The following is a 22,613-nucleotide window of genomic DNA, read 5'->3' on the forward strand; positions in this document are numbered from 1 at the left end:
TACCAAAAAAGTCACATATGGAACAACATGATAGAGGACAGGAACAAATGAAGAAAGAAGCAACACGAAAAGGTTCTTTGTTTGCTGCAATTTCGCAAAGTTGGTCCCATATCCAGAAGTTGCCCTGAAAAGGGGAAAATTAAGAAAGAGAAAAAGAAACGAGGTGCTGTTAGTATGAGTACTTCCTCTGGCACAGTTACATTCAACAGTGAAATCTAGAGGATGGATTCCTGGGCAACTCATCACACGATCCCAAATGAAAATTATTTTTCGGCTCTTGATATAAATATTTTAGCTGAAGCTGAAGGCAGAAAATAGAAACCATGGGGAAAGGCACACTGAGGGGGAAGATAATTAATGACGTAGGTTGTCTGGAGAATGTGTAATTAAAAATACACTACTTTTGACTGAGACTGACCATGCAATCTTATCTGCAAGGTAGCTCACTGCAAACTATAGAGAAGTTCTTTTCAATAAAGAAGGTTGCAAGATCTATGATGAATCTGAAAGACTGCTCATTAGAACTCAACAGGAAGATAATTTAGATAACATAAATACAAAGCCATGTCCAGACAACCGAGTATTAAGTGTAATGAGAAATAATGATCACAAAATCTCTAGACGTCGCCATCATTGGATGATGCGTGTCAGGAAGTGTACAGTCAACAACATGATAAAAAAGGAAACAGTCTTGGAATTAGAATGTGAAAAACGTGAAATGAACCCTTTTGATTAGACTGTTTGGCTGATTTTGTGTCGTGGCTGAAAGAGCCACACCAATTAATGTGTCCCAGGTAGCAAGAATAAATGAATTTCATTTACTTTCAAAAATGAAATACAAAAAAACCGTTTTTTGTTTACACTAGCTGGTTCCAGTCTACCGATAGTCACTGACTTAGCTCTGAGTTTCCTGACAGGGGCAGTGTCAGTGTGGCTGTTATCGATGGAGATTGGTAGGCCACTAGGGTGGTCCAGGAGAGAGGTCCCTGTGAGGCAGAAGTTTGTAGCTGGTCAGAGGGAATCTGGCCGCTGTGTAGGGTGAGGAGAGATGGGCTCCGTTAGACGGCCTGCAGACATGGCCGCTGTGCTCTGATAACAATGACGACTTCCACACTAATGGCCCGTGGGTGAGGCCGACATTGGGTCCAGCATGGAGAAACTCAGACGGGATATGGTTCAGAGCATAGGCATTGTTGGCTGGTATGGAGAATTCACACACACACACACACACACACACACACACACACACACACACACACAAGCACACACACACAGAGTGAAGGCTTGGTCACGGCTTGGAACCAGGATGCCAGTGGCTTGTGTGTACAACTCAGGCAAGATGTGGAAGTGACTCCAAGTGAAGGACTGTACTGCAGTGAAGGGAGCTCTTCGTGACGGACCACCATTTGGTCCACAGCATCACTCTATGTGTGAAGTGTCCCTGGTCAGCCAGGCAGCATCCTTTATAGCAGCTCAGTGGAAGAATACTGCTGTGGCAGTTGGAGGGCACATTATCTGCAGAAGAAGAATTCGTGCCTGTGATGGCACCACTAATTGCGGTCCCTCTAGTAGCAAAGCTGGCACTGCTTGGTTCTGTGGCAGCTGCAGGAGGTACGGTTGACAACAAACATGGTGCGCTTCTGTTGTGGTAGTACTGTTTGTCCAGCATCTTCTGTGGTAGTGTTGCCAGTCACTGGCAGAGACGGCAGTACATGTCTGTGTTGCTTAATGGTGGATCCCAGGGGATACAGTACTCCTCCACCTTTAAAAAAAGGTGGCAAAACTGGCTCGAGGGTGAAGCAATTGCTGCCAGAAGGAGGCACCCGGGCACCAGCGAGCCAGTGGCAGCGGACGAGAGGATGATGCTCCATTGATGGCAACTGCCGTAGATGAGACGATTCAAGCTGACTGGGGAGGCATTCGATGTGGCTGACAGCAACAGCTGCCGATAAGGAACCTGAAAGCCACAAATAGGCAGGGTCGTCGTGGAGAAGGTAATCTGGCAGCTGGAAGGCAACGACGGGTGAGAGAGCCGTAGTGGTCCAGGGCTATTTGTCGGAACTTCCACAACTGCGTGACTGAATACCAGAGGACAAGGACAGGGAATGGGAGCAACAGCTCGATCGAGGGCAATATCAGAGGAGGAAGTGACATGGGAACACAGTGGTGGTGTTGAGAGTGCCTGCCGACAGTGGTAGGACCATTTTTGGAACCTACCAGTGGTGTCGGAGAAGAAAGTATCTCTGCAGCTGATCGACCTGGCTCCAATGCAGTGACAGGGGTGGTGGCATAGGAGTCTGCTGTGGCAGGCCCAGATGCAGTGGCGCGAGTGGTGGCAGCAGCCAGATACTCATTGTACTCTGAAAAACCATTGGAAGAGGTGACAGCTCACAGTACACATCTGTGTTACGGAACAGTGTATCCCAGCAGGTAAATTGACAGGAAGACTGTTTCTAAGACCAGTATTGAAGGATATGAAGGAATGAACTACCCATTTATTACTTGTTAATAGTAATCTCACGGGACCTGTTGACATTCCAAGTTTGCGAGGCGATAAATATTTAATGAGTATCATTTATAATGCAAGCAGATACATATTTGCACATTCCTTAAAAAACCTAGTGTGCGACGTTTATGTGAAGTTTTCATTTGCGTACCCAAACAAAGACGTCATTCTAAATTATTCACTAGGGCAGAAAAAAGCATCCTTATTGGATATTCTGTGCGTGACCACGGGTCAGAATAGGTAGGTGGAGTGTGAACAGAGCTAGTGAAGGTTGAGGCCATGGGAGGTTACAGGAGTGAAGGATATGTTGTAGGGAGAGTTTCCATATGTGTAATTCAGAAATTCTGAAATTTCTGTCCTTTTCATAATATTGTCGTATAGTATGTGAGATATTCAGGTCAGTTTGTAAATATGTTCTGTACATGTACTTCTGACTGTAGTATAAATGATACATTGGAAAGGAAGATAGTTGCCTCTTCATGTTTTTTAGTTTTATTAGGTTGTTCATGTGTTCCTTGACCACCAGGAGCAGGATGGCTGGTTGCTTGCTTTTGTTTTAATGTCACATGAATTGTCACTTCTGAAATACACATTGTTTCGCAGTGAATCATCTTTAACGTAACATACCATTAGTGTCTTCTAACATATATGCTTTAGTCATTTTACACCTTGCACCTTGATTCCTTTTCCTTGTTATGTCATCTTCAAGTACGGTTTTCTGTGACAGATCCTGTGATGGAAAAAAGTGTTAGTGACCAATCCACCAACCCACATTTAAAAATTTGTAACGAATTGTCAGTTGTGTTTCTCAGTAAATTAGAATATTACAATCATTAGAACAATCACAGAATTGCATGTTATTTCTACATCTTTAACATGTTATCCTCCTAGGGATATGTTTCAGAAAATTTCCAAAACTGAATTGTTTGTTTGTTTTATCACCTATTTACAGTTTTTCTCTTGTCCCTCCTACTTCAGTGCTCCGTCAAGGAATCTTATGTACTGGGGCTCACTGTTGCTGTATACTTGGTCTTCATGTTCATAGGCTACAGAACTGTCTTTAGCTGCAATATGTATAGAGAAATTCTTAGCACCCAAAGTACTATATCTGAAACAATTGCCCCAAGATTGTGGCATTGTAAAAAGAATGATGATGTGACAAGCTTTGTTCTCTAGGATACCTGTAGAAGAAATTCCTGTTTCTGGGGGAAAAAAATTAATGTGTATAAAAGCTGACTGTCTTGCTGCTGTTGAAATACATTTTAGACAGACCATACCTCTGGTAATTGTAGAATATGATTAGAACGTTACAATGGAATACCAGTGTAGTTGTGTTTGATGACCTTGTTGATGAGATGCAACATTTTCACAAGTGTAGCGTGTGTAAGTATACTTTTTTCAACTGTACAATAGCAAATGCTGCAGAAGTGAACCACTATTCAAGACTGATTTACTGCCTTGAAGTCTTTGCTATAAATGCTTCCAGGTGCTGATCTCAGTAAGGACTATAAAAATTCACTTACAGTGAACAGTTATGTTACAGTAATACTTTTCAGTGATAAACCTGCATCCATCTGTAACAGAATCTGTTAACAGCTACTTGTAAGTGATTCATTCAAAACCTATATAATATCATCATCATAGAATTTTGCACAGAGCACAACTTAATCATAGCTAACACTTGGTTTAAGAATCGTGAAAGAAGGTTGTACACACGGAAGAGGCCTGGAGACACTAGAAGGTTTCAGATAGATCATATAATGGTAAGACAGAGAGTTAGGAACCAGGTTTTAAATTGGAAGACATTTCCAGGGGCAGATGTGGACTCTCACCACAATTTACTGGTTATGAATTGTAGATTAAAACCGAAGAAGCTGTAAAAAGGTGGGAATTTAAGGAGATGGAACCTGGATATGAAAGAACCAGAGGTTGTAGAGATCTTCAGAGAGAGCATTAGGGAAAGATTGACAAGAACGGGGGAAACAAATACTGTAGAAGAAGAATGGGTAGCTTTGAGAGATGAAATAGTGAAGGAAGCTGAGGATCAAGTAGGTAAAAAGACGAGGGCTAGTAGAAATCCTTGGCTAACTGAAGAGATTCTGAATTTAATTGATGGAATGAAGCCCCGGGAGTAGACAACATTCCATTAGAACTACTGACGGCCTTGGGAGAGCCAGTCCTGACAAAACTCTACCATCTGGTGAGCAAGATGTACGAGACAGGCGAAATACCCTCAGACTTCAAGAAGAATATAATAATTCCAATCCCAAAGAAAGCAGGTGTTGACAGATGTGAAAATTACCCAACTATCAGTTTAATAAGTCACAGCTGCAAAATACTAACGCGAATTCTTTACAGACAGATGGAAAAACTGGTAGAAGCCGACGTCTGGGAAGATCAGTTTGGATTCCGTAGAAAGGTTGGAACACGTGACGCAATACTGACCTTACGACTTATCTTAGAAGAAAGATTAAGGAAAGGCAAACCTACGTTTCTAGCATTTGACAATGTTGACTGGAATACTCTCTTCCAAATTCTAAAGGTGGCAGGGGTAAAATACAGGGAGCGAAAGGCTATTTACAATTTGTACAGAAACCAGATGGCAGTTGTAAGAGTCGAGGGGCACGAAAGGGAAGCAGTGGTTGCGAAGGGAGTGAGACAGGGTTGTAGCCTCTCACCGATGTTATTCAATCTGTATATTGAGCAAGCAGTAAAGGAAACAAAAGAAAAGTTCGGAGTAGGCATTAAAATCCATGGAGAAGAAATAAAAACTTTGAGGTTCACCGATCACATTGTAATTCTGTCAGAGACAGAAAAGGACTTGGAAGAGCAGTTGAACGGAATGGACAGCGTCTTGAAAGGAGGATATAAGAGGAACATCAATAAAAGCTAAACGAGGATAATGGAACGTAGTCGAATTAAGTCGGATGATGCTGAGGGAATTAGATTAGGAAATGAGACACTTAAAGTAGTAAAGGAGTTTTGCTATTTGGGGAGCAAAATAAGTGATGATGGTCGAAGTAGAGAGGATATAAAATGTAGACTGGCAATGGCAAGGAAAGCGTTTCTGAAGAAGAGAAATTTGTTAACATCGAGTATAGATTTAAGTGTCAGGAAGACGTTTCTGAAAGTATTTGTATGGAGTGTAGCCATGTATGGAAGTGAAACATGGACAATAAATAGATTGGACAAGAAGAGAATAGAAGCTTTCAAAATGTGGTGCTACAGAAGAATGTTGAAGATTAGGTGGGTAGATCACGAAACTAATGAGGAGGTATTGAATAGGATTGGGGAGAAGAGAAGTTTGTGGTACAACTTGAGTAGAAGAAGGGATAGGTTGGTAGGACATGTTTTGAGGCATCAAGGGATCACAAATTTAGCATTGGAGGGCAGTGTGGAGAGTAAAAATCGTAGAGGGAGACCAAGAGATGAATACACTAAGCAGATTCAGAAGGATGTAGGTTGCAGTAGGTACTGGGAGATGAAGGAGCTTGCACAGGATAGATTAGCATGGAGAGCTGCATCAAACCAGCCTCAGGACTGAAGACAACAACAACAACAACAACAACAACAACAGGAGAAAATATAAAAATGCAGTAAATGAAGCAGGCAAACAGGAATACAAACGTTTCAGAAATGAGATCGACAGGAAGTGCAAAATGGCTAAGCAGGGATACCTAGAGGACAAATGTAAGGATGTAGAGGCATATATTACTAGGGGTGGGATAGATACCACCTACAGGAAAATTAGAGAGACCTTTGGAGATGAGAGAAACACCTGTATGAATATCAAGAGCTCAGATGGAAAACCAGTCCCAAGCAAGGAAGGGAAAGCAGAAAGGTGGAAGGAGTATATAGAGGGTCTATACAAGGCCGATGTACTTGAAGGCAGTATTATGGAAATGGAAGAGGATGTAGATGAAGATGAAATGGGACATATGATAATGCGTGAAGAGTTTGACAGAGCACTAAAAGACCTAAGTCGAAAAAAGGCCCCAGGAGTAGGTAACATTCCATTAGAATTACTGATAGGCTTGGGAGAGCTAGCCCTGACAAGACTCTACCATCTGGTGAGCAAGATGTATGAGACAGGCGAAATACCCTCAGACTTCAAGAAGAATATAATGATTCCAATCACAAAGGAAACAAGTGTTGACAGGTGTGAAAATTAACGAACTATCAGTTTAATAAGTCACAGCTGCAAAATACATTCTTTACAGACGAATGGAAAAACCGGTAGAAGCTGACCTCGGGGAAGACCAGTTTTGATTCCATAGAAATGTTGGAGCACGTGAGGCAGTACTGACCCTACGACTTATCTTAGAAGATAGATTAGGGAAAGGCAAACCTAAGTTTATAGCACTTGTAGATTTAGAGAAAGCTCTTGGCATTGTTGACTGGAATACTCTGTTTCAAATTCTGAAGGTGTCAGGGGTCAAATACAGGGAGCAAAAGGCTATCTACAATTTGTAAAGAAGCCAGGAGGCAGTTATAAGAGTCAATGGGCATGAAGGGAAGCAGAGGTTAGGAAGAGAGTGAGACAGGGTTGTAACCTATCTCCGATGTTATTAAATCTGTATATTGAGCAAGAAGTAAAGGAAACAAAAAAAATTTGGAGTAGGAATTAAAATCCATGGAGAAGAAATAAAGACTTTGAGGTTTGCCAATGACATCGTAATTCTGTCAGAGACAGCAAAGGACCTGGATGAGCAGTTGAATGGAATGGACAGTGCCTTGAAAGGAGGATATAAGATGAACATCAAGAAAAGCAAAATGAGGATAATGAAATATAGTTGAATTAAATCCTGGTGATGCTGAGGGAATTAGATTATGAAATGAGATACTTAAAGTAGTAGATGAGTTTTGCTATTTGGGAAGCAAAACAACTGATGGTGGTTGAAGTAGAGAGGATATAAAATGTAGACTGACAATGGCAAGGAAAGCATTTCTGAAGAAGAGAAATTTGTGAACATCGACTATAGATTTAAGTGTCAGGAAGTCTTTTCTGAAAGTATTTGTATGGAATTGAAATGTGGACGATAAATAGTTTAGACAAAAAGAGAATAGAAGCTTTCGAAATGTGGTGCTACAGAAGAATACTGAAGATTAGATGGGTAGATCACATAACTAATGAGGAGGTATTGAATGGAATTGGGGAGAAGAGGAGTTTGTGGCACAACTTGACTAGAAGAAGGGATCGGTTGGTAGGACATATTCTGAGGCATCAAGGGATCATCAATTTAGTATTGGAGGGCAGTGTGGAGGACTGAAAACCACAACAACAACAACAACAACAACAACACAGCATCATTAGAAATTTTCAGGTATTGGTACATGTTGCAAACTACATGTGGTAGTTTTGAATAGGTGACATGCTCTTTGGCCCCATTACTTGTACTTTTTGATACTGATTGTCTGTCTGTAGAAACACATGTGCTACATGTAAAGTACGTTATGAAGGTTAGTAGAAGAATATCTTTTGATAGGGTTTGTTATTGTGCGCTTGTTCTGAATTATTGCAAACACATGGGAAATGATATCTTCTTTGTACAGAATGATTCACGAAAATACGCAAATATTGTAATATGCTATTCTACAAGTAAAACTAAAGAAAAAAGTTCATATAAACATAGGTCCGCAAATGTTAAGTTACGGAGTTACGGCTAATAAAAGATTTTGTCTGAAATTTAGCAGTTGGCTAATATGAAGCCATGGCAAAACTGTACGAGGTTAAAGTAAAGCACAATTTCCATTTGTTTCGTTGTTATTGATCTGGTGAATCTAATAAAACATGTCCCAGACGTGTATTTGTAGTAGTTTTTGATCCAGAGAAGCAAATACGTAATTTCATAAAATTTTTAATTTATTAACTACTAGGCCCAAATTGTTTTTTCAATTCCAGACAGTTGCACAAAGTTTTCAACAGAAATTGTAGAGATTTTGATTTTGGAAAAATGATGGTAATAATGTTAACTGAAAACTATATGAATGTGTGAGATATCTGCTTTTAATAATACCACAGCACGTGTGAATTCATGTTAAACCAGAAAAAACAAAACTCAGTGTTAAGGAAGTTGTACAGTGTACATACAGTTTCACAATACATTCATAATAAATATTCAAAAATATTTCCACTGAGTTCATTGCATTTAACTGCATGTGTATGAGCAGGTTTTGTTGCTCGGTTCAGTTTCATAGGGTTGTTCTTAATTTCGTCTACTGCATTGATAATGCGAGCAAGTAATGCCTCACGTGTATTGACTTTGTCCTTGTAAACTACGAGGGCCGTTCAGAAAGTAACCTCCGGTTGATTTAAAAAAATACACCAAGTTAAATAAAAATATTTTAATATATACATCTTACAACTACATCTTTGCACTATTTTTCTACATAGTCTCCATAGCGATTGAGGCACTTATCGTATCTCTTCACAAGCTTTGAAATTCCTTCTGCATAAAAATCACCCGCTTGTGCCTGGAGCCAGCCTGTGACCGCATCTTTGAGCTCTTCGTCGTCATCAAACCGCTGTGACCCGAGCCATTTCTTCAAATGCATGAAGAGGTGATAATCACTTGGCGTCAGGTCTGGGCTGTAAGGTGGATGGTTGATAACGTCCCACTTGAAGGACTCAAGAAGGGCCGTTGTTCTGCGAGCAGAGTGAGGACGGGCGTTATCGTGCAAAAAAATGATACCGGAAGTCAGCGTACCACGACGTTTGTTCTGTATAGCCCGTCGTAACTTTTTTATTGTTTCACAGTACACGTCTTGATTAATGGTCGTACCACGTTCCATGAATTCAACCAACAACACCCCTTTGGCATCCCAAAACACTGTTGCCATCAGTTTTCTGGCAGAAAAATCTTGCGAGGCTTTTCTTGGTTTGGTAGGCGAATTTGAATGTGCCCACATCTTTGATTGTTCTTTTGTCTCAGGGTTCACGTACTTAATCCAGGTTTCGTCACCGGTCACGATTCTGTTTAACAATGGTTCTCCTTCGTCCTCATAACGTGACAGAAAGTCTAATGCAGAGGCCATTCTTTGAGTTTTGTGGTGGTCGGTAAGAATTTTGGGCACCCATCGTGCACAGAACTTACGGTAACCCAATCTTGCTGTCACTATCTCGTACAAGAGAGTCTTAGAAATCTGTGGAAAACCAGTAGACAACTCCGACATTGAGAAACGTCGATTTTCACGAACTTTTGCATCAACTGTCTGAACGAGTTCGTCAGTCACCAATGATGGTCTACCACTCCTCTCTTCATCATGAACGTTTTCTCGTCCACTTTTAAATAAACGTACCCATTCACGGACAACTCCTTCACTCATAACTCTTGGTCCGTACACGGCACAAAGCTCACGATGAATAGCTGCTGCAGAATATCCTTTGGCTGTAAAAAACCTTATGACAGCACGCACTTCACATTTGGCGGGGTTTTCTATTGCAGCACACATTTCAAACTGCCACAAAAACTAAATTAGTGCAGGTATGACGTTCACTCGACCACGGCTTGATGCCGACTGACCTGTTGAGTGCGTGAACGCACAGATGGCGTCGCTACTCCCCCCACAACCCGCACTGTGACCAATCGGAGGTTACTTTCTGAACCACCCTCGTATGTCTTTCGTCCATCCCCGTACACAAAAATCCATTGGTGCTAAATCGGGTGATCTGAGTGGCCACAGATGTGTAGCACCACGACCAATCCATTTATGAGGAAAATGTTTATTTAAATGTGAAGCAACGACATTGGTGAAATGAGGAGACGCGCTATCATGTTGAAAATACATTTGCAGTGTCCACCTCCGTAGCATTACCACCTACCACGCAGGGGGCCCGGGTTCAGTTCCCGGTAGGGGACTGGGTATTGTGTGTCCTTCATCATCATTTTCATCATTATTGACTCGCAAGTCGCTGAAGTGGCGTCAACTAAAAGGTACTTGCAATATGGTGGCCGAACTCCCCCGAATGGGGCCTCCTGGCGAACATGCCATACGATTATTTTTTTACATTTGTAATCACGTAGCAAGTGGAATGCCTTTGAGCAAGCAGGGCATTTCTTCTTGAAGGAATTGTAAGTACATCTCGCCAGTTAGACATCCATGGAAAATGAATGGTCCAATAAAGTGTATGTTGATTATACCACACCAAACATTTATGCCAAATCACTGCTGGAAATTGTGTTGCACTGTTGCATGTGGATTTGCTTCAGACCATACGTGCTTGTTATGTAAATTGTTTATACCATCTCGAGTAAACTGTGCCTCATCAGTAAATAGAATGTATTTGTGTAACTGCCGATTAGTATTTAACCAGCTGCACAACTCCAAGTGAAGGGCAGGACCTCCTGGATGTAAATGATGAACTTTTTCTTTATGGTAAGGATACAGGTTATTGTACTTCAGTGTACGCCATACCTTAGATCGTGAAATGCCTAATCATTGAGAGATATGTCGTGTACTGGTACCTGGGCTACGTTTCACAGCATCCATAATATTCCCCTCATCGTCTTCACGTATCGAGCGCTCATACTGATTATGAATGCTAGGTAGAGAATCTGTCTCCTGTAACATTTGAAATATTCCACTAATGGTTTGTGCATTTGGAATCCTCCCAGTTGGATAATGTACGTGATATTTGTTAGCTGCAGCCATAGAATTACCATCACATTTGCCATAAATAAATACCATATCAGCGTATTCCTCCGTTGTAAATGTGAAAGACATCCCTGTTTCATAAATAATCTACTAACTACGTACAACAGTTACTATGTTGTTTCACTTTAAGACACTGTTGTTATTTTGTTCTTTCACTGAACAATATAGAAAGCTAACTCACTAACGGTTGTCAACAATGACATAAACGTTTCTACATTCTTAATGGAAAGTAAACAGATTTACTTGTATAATAATCTTTGCTTCTCTGGATGTTCTGGAAAACTACTGCAGATACATGCCTGGGCCTGGGCCTTGTTTATTAGATTCACCAGACCAATAACAAGAAAATAAGTGGAAGTCGTGTTTTACTTTAACCTCATACAGTTTTGCAATAGCTTCATGCTAGTGAAGTTGCTAAATTTCAGGCAAAATCTTTTAGTAGTCGTAACTCCACAACTTATATGAACTTTTTTCTTTAGTTTTGCTTGTAGAATATCATATTAAAATATTTGCATATCTTCGTGAATCACCCTGTATACCCTCACCTAGGGGCCGCTCATAGTTAAAGGATCCGACACACAGCTGCCACAAAATACTCTGCCAGAAAAAAAGTACACCCTTTTAGAGGTTTCCAATTCACTCAAGATGTATTGTTGCAACAGTGCATGTGGAGTACAGGAAATGATTACATTTACAGATTGATAGCACAAGCAGTTCTGAGGTACCACATATTGACCCGTGCCAAAACACCCATATTAGTACATGGTGTAGTCTCCACAGGCAGCAAAGCAGGCATTGAGTCTAGCATCCAGTTGATCATACAGATGGTGGATACTGTCCTGGGATACATTATTCTACACCTGCTTGACCTGTTCACGTAGTTCGGAAAGAGTTGTCGGTTGACGAGTCGCGTGAGTCACTTCTCATCCCGTCATATGACACGTGTGCTTGATCTGAGACAAGTCCGGAAATGGTGCTGGACGTAAAGATGCTGCACATCTTATAGAGAAAGCTATAAGTGAATAAGAGCTGTAGCTTGTTATTCTGCAGACCAGAAGGCTGGGGTGCTGTCTGTGTGTCTCGGACGAATGCACTCTATGAGAGAGCGCTATGTCGTACGTGCAAACGACCATTGCTTGCATGCAGGTAGAATCTGCTTTCATTGCTGAAGACAATGGCCATACCATTCTGTCTTACAAGTGATTCCCTGATGGCACCAGTCGAGGCGTGCATGTCGATGCTGTGGTGGGAGTGGAAGACGAGGTAAGGTGTGCGTGCGTATAGTCCCACTGCTAACAAGCAATTCACAGCAGTTCATGTTGACACATCTTGGCTTACAAGCCATTTTATCTGTGCAGTGGTAGCTGTACTGTCTTCCACTACTGTTCTTACAATACGATGATCCTGGCGAGCGTCCAGAACCTTGTCTACAGTTGCGAGAATGTTCATGTTACCTCTGATAGCAGCATCGTTGCACACCTGATGCAGCACATCCAACCTGCGTAACAATTCTCCGAAGGACCGTCCTGCCACTTATAAAGCCACCTTTTTGATCCCTTTCAAACTCGCTCAGTTGCCTGTAGGAAGCACGAATGTTTCCCCGTGGCTTGGTTGCCTGCTTGCTTCACACGTTTGCACCACACTGAGCCATCTGAATGTGAGCATTCCCTATTAATGAGGAGACACAGATGGTACTCTGGTAGCTGCACCACTATACTATCTGTTGGTCGATGACACTGAAACCGTTATCACTACATCTACTATCTCCTAACTGGCATATGCCGTCATTGGATCAAAACCGACTTCGTCTTTCTAGGTGTACTAATTTCTATTCTGGCATTGTATATAGCAAAATGCATTTCTTAACAGCTGTAATACATTACAGAATTTCGAGTGTCAGAGTGCATTTTGAATATTTCCCACAAAAAGATGACAGTTGATATTTTTGTAACTATTGGTATCAGTTTATGTTTTTGAAAAAGTAGCAGCTAATTGTAAGGCTGCAACTTGAAATGCCAATTAGCTCCTTGTAGTAGAGGTTTGGGAGAGTGGCTTCGATGGAGTACAGCTTTTGTGGACCTCTCGAAGGCTCTAACCGTTCAGCCTAAAAATGTCCTACCAACTTACACATGATTTTCACGTTCTGTTGCTAACATCAAAAGGGAGTGAACAGAGTGGCTTAAACCTTCCTATTGACCTATCGAATTCCTGCCACTGTATATCTTTATTACACCTTGTTGCATCATTGATCAATGTTTAGTATTAATGTTTTGATATCTGTTAAATGCTTTTATGTTTGTGGCATTGGCAGTTCTGTTTGCTGTAGAAATAAGTTTGTAAATTTCTTAATAGAATGCACTACAATACAATAACGTAAGTATCACCACCTTCTGACAGTTTTACGAATGAATAGAGGAAATAAGTACACAAAAAATATCCCACTACTGTTATTAGCACGTTTGTTTTTGTACCTGTAGTGTGCCTTAGTTGTAGTGAATTTAGTTTTCTTGCGAATCACTTGCAGTGTGAGTTTGAAAACAGCATAATATGAATCCAGTGTACAGTTGATTCGGCAAAAATTTGGAACATCACCCAAATTTTAATGAAATGCTTATAGACCATTTTCCAGTGCAGAAAAAACAAATCAGTTATGATAACAAAGAGTGCGTTAATAGTGCTACTAAATGATGTGCTTAAAAATGGGTGGTTACATGGTTGTCCACCAACATCACATTTTCCGATGCTTAAATACGACAAACCATGCTAAACATGCCACGTTTTGGAGAGATCTTTAATGCAGTGTGTCACTTAAATCATCTGTCTTCATTAGGATGAACATGAAAACAAACAAATATGGCACACTAGCTTCATAAACACTTAAGTCAACATAATGGCTGCTTGGTTTGCTTCTGGGAGCCAATCGAAGCATAAGATCCATGACTTCACAGAAACATAACTGTATTGTGTTTTGTCTGATGAACTGAAAATGCCAAAGATTCAACACACACAAACCATTAAACACCTCATATTTAGAATTGAAAACCAGAAAACATTAGGCATCCAGCGAATCTAACATACAATACATTAAAGTGTTGGGGAATGTGACATTGATGGATAAATGTGGTACATTAGATCTTATCTTGGCGTTAGCTTTTGGTGTTATTTAATAGTGAGTATGAAATGGTAAGGATAAACTGTTTGTAAACTTTTAGCTAGAGGGTGATTCTATGCCTCCCTCCCCAAAACGTAGGAAGGTGACACTGTAGTTAGCACAGTGGACCTGTGTTGGGAGGAAGATGATTTGAATCCTCATCCAGAGATCTGGATTTAGGTTTTCCTTGATTTCCCTTAATTGCTCCAGGCAAATGTCGAGATGGTTCTTTTCAAAAGGGCATAGGCAGTTTCCGTCCCCATTATTTTGTCATCCAAGTTTTGTAATCTGTGCGTGTTTCCCATCTCTAATCACCACACTGTTTGTGGCACGTTGAGCTCAAACTCGAATCCCCCCCACCAAAAGGAATCTTGTTTGAGGTGACAGAGTGATTTCTGGTCTGTAGCATAGCCCACGGTCAAGATTTGTTCCAGTCATTAAATGCGTCAGCCTTCCTCAGTTTGGAAAACACGAACTGTGCCTGTGCTATCTGTTAGATTTGCTGTGCTGCCCTTGGTTATGGAAGTTAAATTTTGATGTGGCTGTTGCAACAAAATTTGATGCTCTGTGCATGAAGATTAATTGTATTTTAGGGGAGTAAATTGCAGAGATGTTCAGTAAATAAATGCAAATACAAAATATCTGTCAAGTACTGAAGTGAAAACAGATAGATAACAAGAGTACATTGAAAGTGAATAAGAAGGCGTTAAGCTGCCCCATATTGAAATGACTGGTTAGTTAATGTGAAAGAAACAGATGAACCTTGTATGCAAATATAATCGTGACTGAGAAGTTTGTAAAGGACATAGGAATAAATAAAAAATACAAAGATGAAATAAGACATTAAAAATGCAGACTAGAGTGGGAATAAAAAAGGTATGAATAACCCACAATGTACAAGAATACCGAGTCTAAGTAATAAAAATGGGAGTATAAAGAAAGAAAATTTCTCACAACTATTGTTTCACTTGTTGGTTGAAGGAAAGAGGGAGGTGGGTGTTACAAGTTTAGAACTATACGAATAGAATAAACAATACAGGTGCAGAGGTGAACATATACCTACAGTAACATTCATAGCAGAGTTGAATACGCATTTACTATAAGTTGAAAAACTAAAGAATTATCTCTGCCTCAGATGCATTTTTTTGCAGGTGTCGTTTTGTTGCTAAACTATATCAGTTCTCAATGGAGATAAATATAAATTTCAAATCTTGATGAATTTACTTTTAGAATTATTATTCAAAATAGTCACTAGAAATTATTTTTAGAGGTAGTTGAGGCTCATGTGTAGAAGTCTTACTCAAATGCAGTTTCTCTACGCATGTCTCTCCATTATTAACAGTCATTTTGCAAGACAGCTCCAAACAAATGTTGCCCTAGCTCTGCGATGAGTGTCTGAATCTCCTTAGGTCACAACATATTTCTCACTCTACTCACACCAGTACCAATGGAACACTGCAATTTAACTATCAAATAATTCTGCTAATCGTTATGATTTGAAAAAGAGAAGGAAGAAATAAAAAATACTTTTCCTCAAGTATGTTTTTGTTATTCGCAGTTACTGAGAATGGAGTAAACAATTTGATTTTGATACCATTGTAATTATATTTCATTGAAATGTGTAGGTAATGCCTTCATTTCTCATACCCTTTTTTTTTTTCTTTTTTTTTTTTCAGGGCCTTCAGTATCTAGTCGACAAAATTCTCAAGGATACAGCCAGCCAGATGACGGTCCAAGTGCTCCTGATCTCCAGCTTGATTGGCTCTCATCTGGTAGTGATGCTGATGACACTGATGATGATAGTGGCATTGAAGTTCTTGGAATGCATACACTTTATGAGAATGGTTCGACAGCACAGCAGTCTCAAAATGTACAGCAGCAACAGGAACAGCAGCAGCAGCAACAACAACAACAACAACAACAACAAGAACAGCAGCAGCAGCAACAGCAATACCAACAGCAACAACCTCAACAGCAGCAGCAGCAGCAGCAGCAACAACAACAACAACAACCACAGCAGCAGCAGCAGCAGCAGCAGCAACAACAACAACAGCAACAGGTGGACATGCAACAACAACAACAGCAGCAGCATGAGCAGGAAAGGCAAAGACGACAGCTGCGGAGACATTATATGAGTGAACGTCAGCCTCAACAAACAATGTATACACCAAGCACGAACATCTATGTTCAGGCAGCTGCTCAAGCTCCTCAGATATTACCGCAACCTACTGATATACTTACACAGCAACAGCACTTCGAATTTTGTTTGGAGCATCCATCTGAACAAGTGCCAATGGTAAGTTATGAGATTAAAAACTTGGTCGTATTCATCATGTTAGAGTTTTATGTGCTTCTAACATTCTTTCAGCTGCATTGTTTACCTTATTTCTTCTCTCTCTCTCTCTCTCTCTCTCTCTCTCTCTCTCTCTCTCTCTCTCTCATATGAGATCAGATTATTAGTGCAATGCACGTATCAGCAGTGCGTCTGGATGCTACTTCTCTGTTAACCTATGAGTGCCCAGTTTCTTTTTAATTAAATTATATTCGTAATTATTGGAAAACTGTATCCTGGCAACCTAATTTAAAAAATATGGGGAAATTTTGTTTACTTAGGGCCTAAATGTAAAATTTTGTGCCATCCTCATTTGAGGACACTTAATAGTTGGCAATTGTGTTATCCTTACACTGCTTACCAGAAAAATGAAAAGGGATAAGGAAACTGGTAATATTAAATTCACAATAACATTTCAGAGCCATTATTTATTTTACAGTGAACCACATTTACAAAAGTTTTAACCCAAAAACTTTCCAAAACCAAAGTTTAGTTAAGGCCTAAAATGATATTAGGGAGAGCATTCCATACGGAGCACAATATTACACTTCCCACATTATGTTGTAGGGTTTCTTTACAGTTCTCAAATTGGCATCTTCTTTGTTTTCATGTTTTTGAATGAGATGCTGTTTCTAGTCATATCGGGTGTCTGGTACTTTTGTCCTGGGAGATGAGATGAGTTTTGTTGTTCTTCCCTTAGTTGACCTCATTTCAAGACCTTTCTTCAGGTAAGTTCTAGCAATCTGTCTTCTGGATTCTTTGAATGAAACAGAAGTTCCTTCATTGCACTTGTTGAAAGCCAGGTATCCATTTACGTCATGTCTACTATCCGCATAAAAAGTCACCAATACCGCTGTTTACCACACACTACAATTGTATGTTTCTCTATTAGCCAGTCACGAAGATCATTGCCTCCCATGAAATTCTTTTGTGTGTTCAATGCATGTGGTTGTGCAATACTAAACTTTTCTCTCAGGGATGAATTGGAGCGTGTTGTCAAGATTAGTTGCTATTGCAACACACTACTTATCATTCCATTTTGTGGCCAAAATTTCCTTCTCTCTGTCAAATCTGAACTTAAAATATCCCCTCCCTTTCTTTTTCATTAAATTATCTAATGATAGCAGGAACTTCCTTGATTTGTTTTCTCTTATGGTTCCATTTGCACAGGATCCTATTTCCTTCAGTTGGACGAGCAAGTCATGAATAGTAAACTAATTGTCAAAAAATATAATAATGGACAACATTTTCAAAACTACTTTGTAACGCAGTGGTAGATCCACATTGTCATCCTTGCTGTCCTTCCCACAGTATAGTAAGAAGTTGCAACGGTAGCCGTCAGTACTATGTAAAACATACTCATGGCTTGAGTCTGATAAACTGCTTTATAGCATGACGTCCATAGTATCTCACAATCATTTCATCAAAAGCTTCCCATCTTTGATATAATTTTAAACCAGAGCATATGCTAATGATTTTATTTTGAAAGAGTTTGAACTTTTGTTTTCATTGGCCTTTTTATTATCATGTTAACAAGTTACTTGTGTTGGCCATTTATTTTTAGTATTGTTGAAATGTAATACATATTTCAGCTCATGATACCTATTATGACTCATTGCATTTTTCACTATTTCACCGCCAATATAATCATCCACAGACCAACAATCTCTTTCACTGAACAATTTACGATAGCCAGTAAAGCTCAAGAATGCAACACATACAAGGTACAATTGAAAAATAGATTTTATTTTTACATCCCTTAGCCCATCTTTCAGTCTCCTCTACAGTCATGTTTACAACTTCTCCTGAAAAGAGTTCTTCAAAAACCTCTACAGTTTATTTGACAGGCAAGAAGCTTTCTTCCCTAAGCCAGGAAATGAAAATTTCGGAACCTGATCACACCATTTAATTTACTCCTTGTGGGCTCTGTTAGAAGAAACACAAGGAATGTCTTCGTTGTCTCTTTCATGTAAAATTTCTGTAGTACCTGCACTATTGCTTACATAGGTATTTCCTATCTGTCTTCTCATCTTCATCTGGAGGTAGAGGTACCATATCTACTTTTATTTCTTCAGAAAATAGATATTCTATTGCCTCGTCAATAGTTTTAAAAATTTGGTAAGCCATGACAAAGAAATCTGAAAAGACTGAAAAAATGTAACATTACCATGGAAGTGCCCAGGGTCTTCAAATTGGGACAAGTTTTCATGCACTGGAACACAAAACCCAGTGAAGTATTTTCCACTGTCACTGGTACCAAACACTGCTACAGTTTTGTGTGTCCCAGCATGCAGAAAATGACAGTGGTTTTATCTTAGATGCAGCCACACTAATAAAAATAAAAATAACAATAACCAGAAGGCTCTGCTAAAACACTCCACTCTTCTTAACAGTCTTGAACTGAATAACTGTAGCAGAGAGGTAACAACAGTACCCGTTGTTGAAGGAAACCTCACTTTACCACAACAAAAGCCTATTGTTGGTTTGAAGTATCATACATTGTAATAATAATGGAAAAATCAACTGTCTTCAATAGATGACAACTGATGCTAATGGTTTAATATTATTCATTAGAACTCTGGTGGAATTCTGAGAAAAAGAAGTATCTACATATGCCATATTTTGTGTATAATTTTTACCTTTGTGTGCATTTGTTAACATATAGGGTAACTATTCGCCTGCATTAGTATGACTAGAAAACCTGGGTGTGTTAGGGAAAATTATTTTACCTGGCAGAGTGGGGAAAATCACTATGGCAGTTCTAAGAGACTCACTCAATTCTGAAATAGGTGGTGGGAGTTCGAACCATTTAATAACAGATGTGCTGAATCATTTGAATGCAAATCACTCTGAGAGATTATGCTTTGGAGAACACCGAGTTGTTTAGTAGGAGGAAAAATGGTCCATTGAGTTGTTATCCTGTTTGTTGCTGGATTGTGATCATCTTCTGTCATCCAGCTGATCTTGTAAGTCTACATTATCACCCTTGCGGGGGTGATTATCACCCTTTTCCAGTGTTTGATTGTCAGTGCAGTGTGTATGTTGGAATTTATCACATTGCTGTTCCTCATTCACACAGAAACAAAGATAAATTTGCAGAAGATCTCCGAGTGGCACTGTATCATATTTCACTGAGCCATTGTACACAGTTTCCTTGGCCAGAGTATCTACTTTTTCATTCCCCTTTATGCTGCAGTGTGTCTTCACCCACACCATGATGGTGAACTTATTTACATGGGAAAGCTTCTCAGCTGCTTCTCTAATGTGATATCCTACACAATTTTGGTACTGCTGACATCACAGCACTTTAACAGCGTCAACACTGAGCGCGAATTTGATGAAATTATGATTGTTTCTTCTTGCACTTCTTTTGCATATTTTTTATACCTCTGAAATCACTGTATGTTCTGCAGTGGGCATGGATGTAATTTCAGGGAGCTTGAATTTGTCTCTTTGATTAGTCTTTCCATCCACGAATGCGCTTCCTGCCCTGTATTTTTGTTTAGGATTATTTTTGTAGACATCTTTAGGATGGACATGCTACTAGTTATCAGCTAAAAGTTTTTCATTCAGTGTACCTTGGTTGAATGGGGGCTATGTCTTGGTATTCAGCTCACTACAATGTTAGTGTAGGGCATGCTGAAGCAGCTTAAATTTGGTGTAGTGACAATATATTCGTAGAAAGATGAAGCATAGAAGTGAAATTTTGCTAAGGGCAGTGGTTTCTTCTTTATCCAATATCTGCCAGCCTAGTACTTTGAAATGAGATCTATAATCTGTGTTAGTTTATATCATTTAAGATTAGTTTTATCATTATTATATTATTATATCATTTAAGATTAGTTTATATCATTTAAGAAGTGGACACGTTTCAAGAGAAAATGACAGTGATGTATTTCTAGAATAGATCTAATGGCATTTTATTTACTTTCACCATCAAAGCATTAGTTGGAGTTGATTTAAATGCTCCAGTACAGAATCTGATAGCTTTATACTGGCCCTTATCTAGTTTCTCTAAGCTATTTGACATTGCTGTACTTTTAACAGATACATCCATAATCCACGTAACATATTATTAGAGTACACATGCCATGTTGGGCCAGTATGTGACAACATTATGCATGCAACAAATCTGTGTGGAAGCGTGGTTCAAACAATGATCGTTGTAACAAAATATTGAGTTTGGCAACAAGTTTCAGAACTTCCTTTTGTCACATTAGGTTACTGATATTTGCAAGAAAATTATGGAAAGTAAAGTATGGAACTATTTAAAAGAAACTAAAAATTCAATTCTGATCTCCCTCTGCGGGTCCGGGGGTTAGAATAGCCCCGAGGTATTCCTGCCTGTTGTAAGAGGTGACTAAAAGGAGTCTCACACGTTTCGGCCTGTATGTGATGGTCCCCTGTAGGGTTTGACCTCCATTTTTCAAAATTTTCCTGAAGAGTGAACCAATTGGGGAAGGGTGCCTTACTTGGTGCATCATGCGTTGAGACCTCTCGCATCCTTTGTCGACGTGGATCTGCACTTCCACTCATTCTCCAGCTGTTTGGCGTGGTCACCCTCCTGGGTGCGCTTTCCTTCATCCTCTGTGCAGTACCGCTTTCTGCGTTGTTGTCGATAATGGACTTCTTAGCTCGTTTGCAGCTGATATCCAGCACAGTAGCCAGTCCGTTGTGGTGGGGCCACCATGTATCCTGTTGGTTGTAGCCCCCTGACCACACAGGGATCGCTCTGCTGATGCCTGCACTGTTAACTCCACACGTATGCCGAGGAGTAGATGCCCGTCCCCCTGGGGCATCAGGACTCCCAATAATGGCCATTCTTCCATGTGGCCTTAGCTGCGGCTGGGTGGCGCCCGTGGGGAGGGCACCTGGTCGGAGTTGGTGGCATCATCAGGGCAGATGACATGCGATGAAGCGTAGTACATCATCTCTTGCTGGTGGTCCACCACCAGCAGTCTCTAAGCAATCTGGGTCTACCTCCAATGCTAAGAAATATGACCCCAAATCGTTTCCCTCCTTGGCCACACCATGGGAGGAACGCCAGGCTAAGAATGGCAGCAAAGCTTATTCACCCCAGTACCTTGTATGTACGAGAGTTGACGGGAAATCTTTCATGTCCGTGAAGCCTCAGTTTTGTCTGGAGCATTTAGAGGACAAGTTTGGGGAGGTGGAGGGCTTGTCCAAAATGCGGTCAGGGTCAGTCTTGATAAGAACGGCATCCTCTGCCCAATCACGGGCATTACTTGCTTGTGACAAGCTGGGGAAAGTTTCTGTTACCATCACACCCCGATAGGAGCTTAAATATGTTCCAGGGTATCATATTTCACAGGGACCTTCTTTTGCAGTCTGATGATGAGCTGCATGCCAGTTTAGACTGGCGAGGTGTTCTTTTCGTCCGGCGCGACCACTGTGGTCTGAGGGATAATCAGGTTGCCACTGGTGCCTTCATCTTGGCCTTAAAGGGTGACACATTACCCAAGAAGGTCAAGGTGATGCTCTACCGCTGTGATGTGAAGCCATATATCCCTCCCCCGATGCATTGCCTTAAGTGCTGGAAGTTCGGCCATATGTCTTCCCGCTGTACTTCCAGTGTCACCTGTCAGGATTGTGGATGTCCTTCACATCCCAATACTCCATGTGCCCCACCTCCCATCTGTGTCAACTGCGGAGAAAAACCATTCGCCTTGCTCGCCAGACTGCAGGATTCTCCAGAAAGAAAGGAAAATTGTGGAGTACAAGACCCTGGACTGGCTGACCTACACTGAGGCTAAGAGAAAATATGAGAGGCTACATGCTGTGCATATGATGTCAACCATTGCTGCCGCTACAACAGTTCTACCATCTTCCATTCTCCTGCATACAGTTTGTTCTCATAGCCACCAGACTCCACCTGCCCCCTTGATGGTGGGGGGCATTTCCCTCCCTGTTGACATCTTCTTTGGCTCCTCTCACTAGGAAAGGGTCCC

At 40.5% G+C, this 22,613-nt stretch overlaps 1 protein-coding gene across 1 annotated transcript in view; it reads left to right on the top strand.

Annotated features, from left to right (window-relative positions):
* Positions 1 to 22,613, top strand: part of LOC126260880 (E3 ubiquitin-protein ligase arkadia-C-like) — a 314,762-nt gene that overhangs the window by 104,505 nt on the left and 187,644 nt on the right. The window contains exon 4 of the mRNA XM_049958323.1: positions 15,989 to 16,608. Within this exon, the coding sequence (XP_049814280.1) occupies positions 15,989 to 16,608 (620 nt within the window). The remainder of the gene's footprint in view (positions 1 to 15,988; positions 16,609 to 22,613) is intronic.

Source organism: Schistocerca nitens, chromosome 5 (genome assembly GCF_023898315.1).
Source record: "Schistocerca nitens isolate TAMUIC-IGC-003100 chromosome 5, iqSchNite1.1, whole genome shotgun sequence".
Classification (NCBI taxonomy): Eukaryota; Metazoa; Arthropoda; class Insecta; order Orthoptera; family Acrididae; genus Schistocerca; species Schistocerca nitens.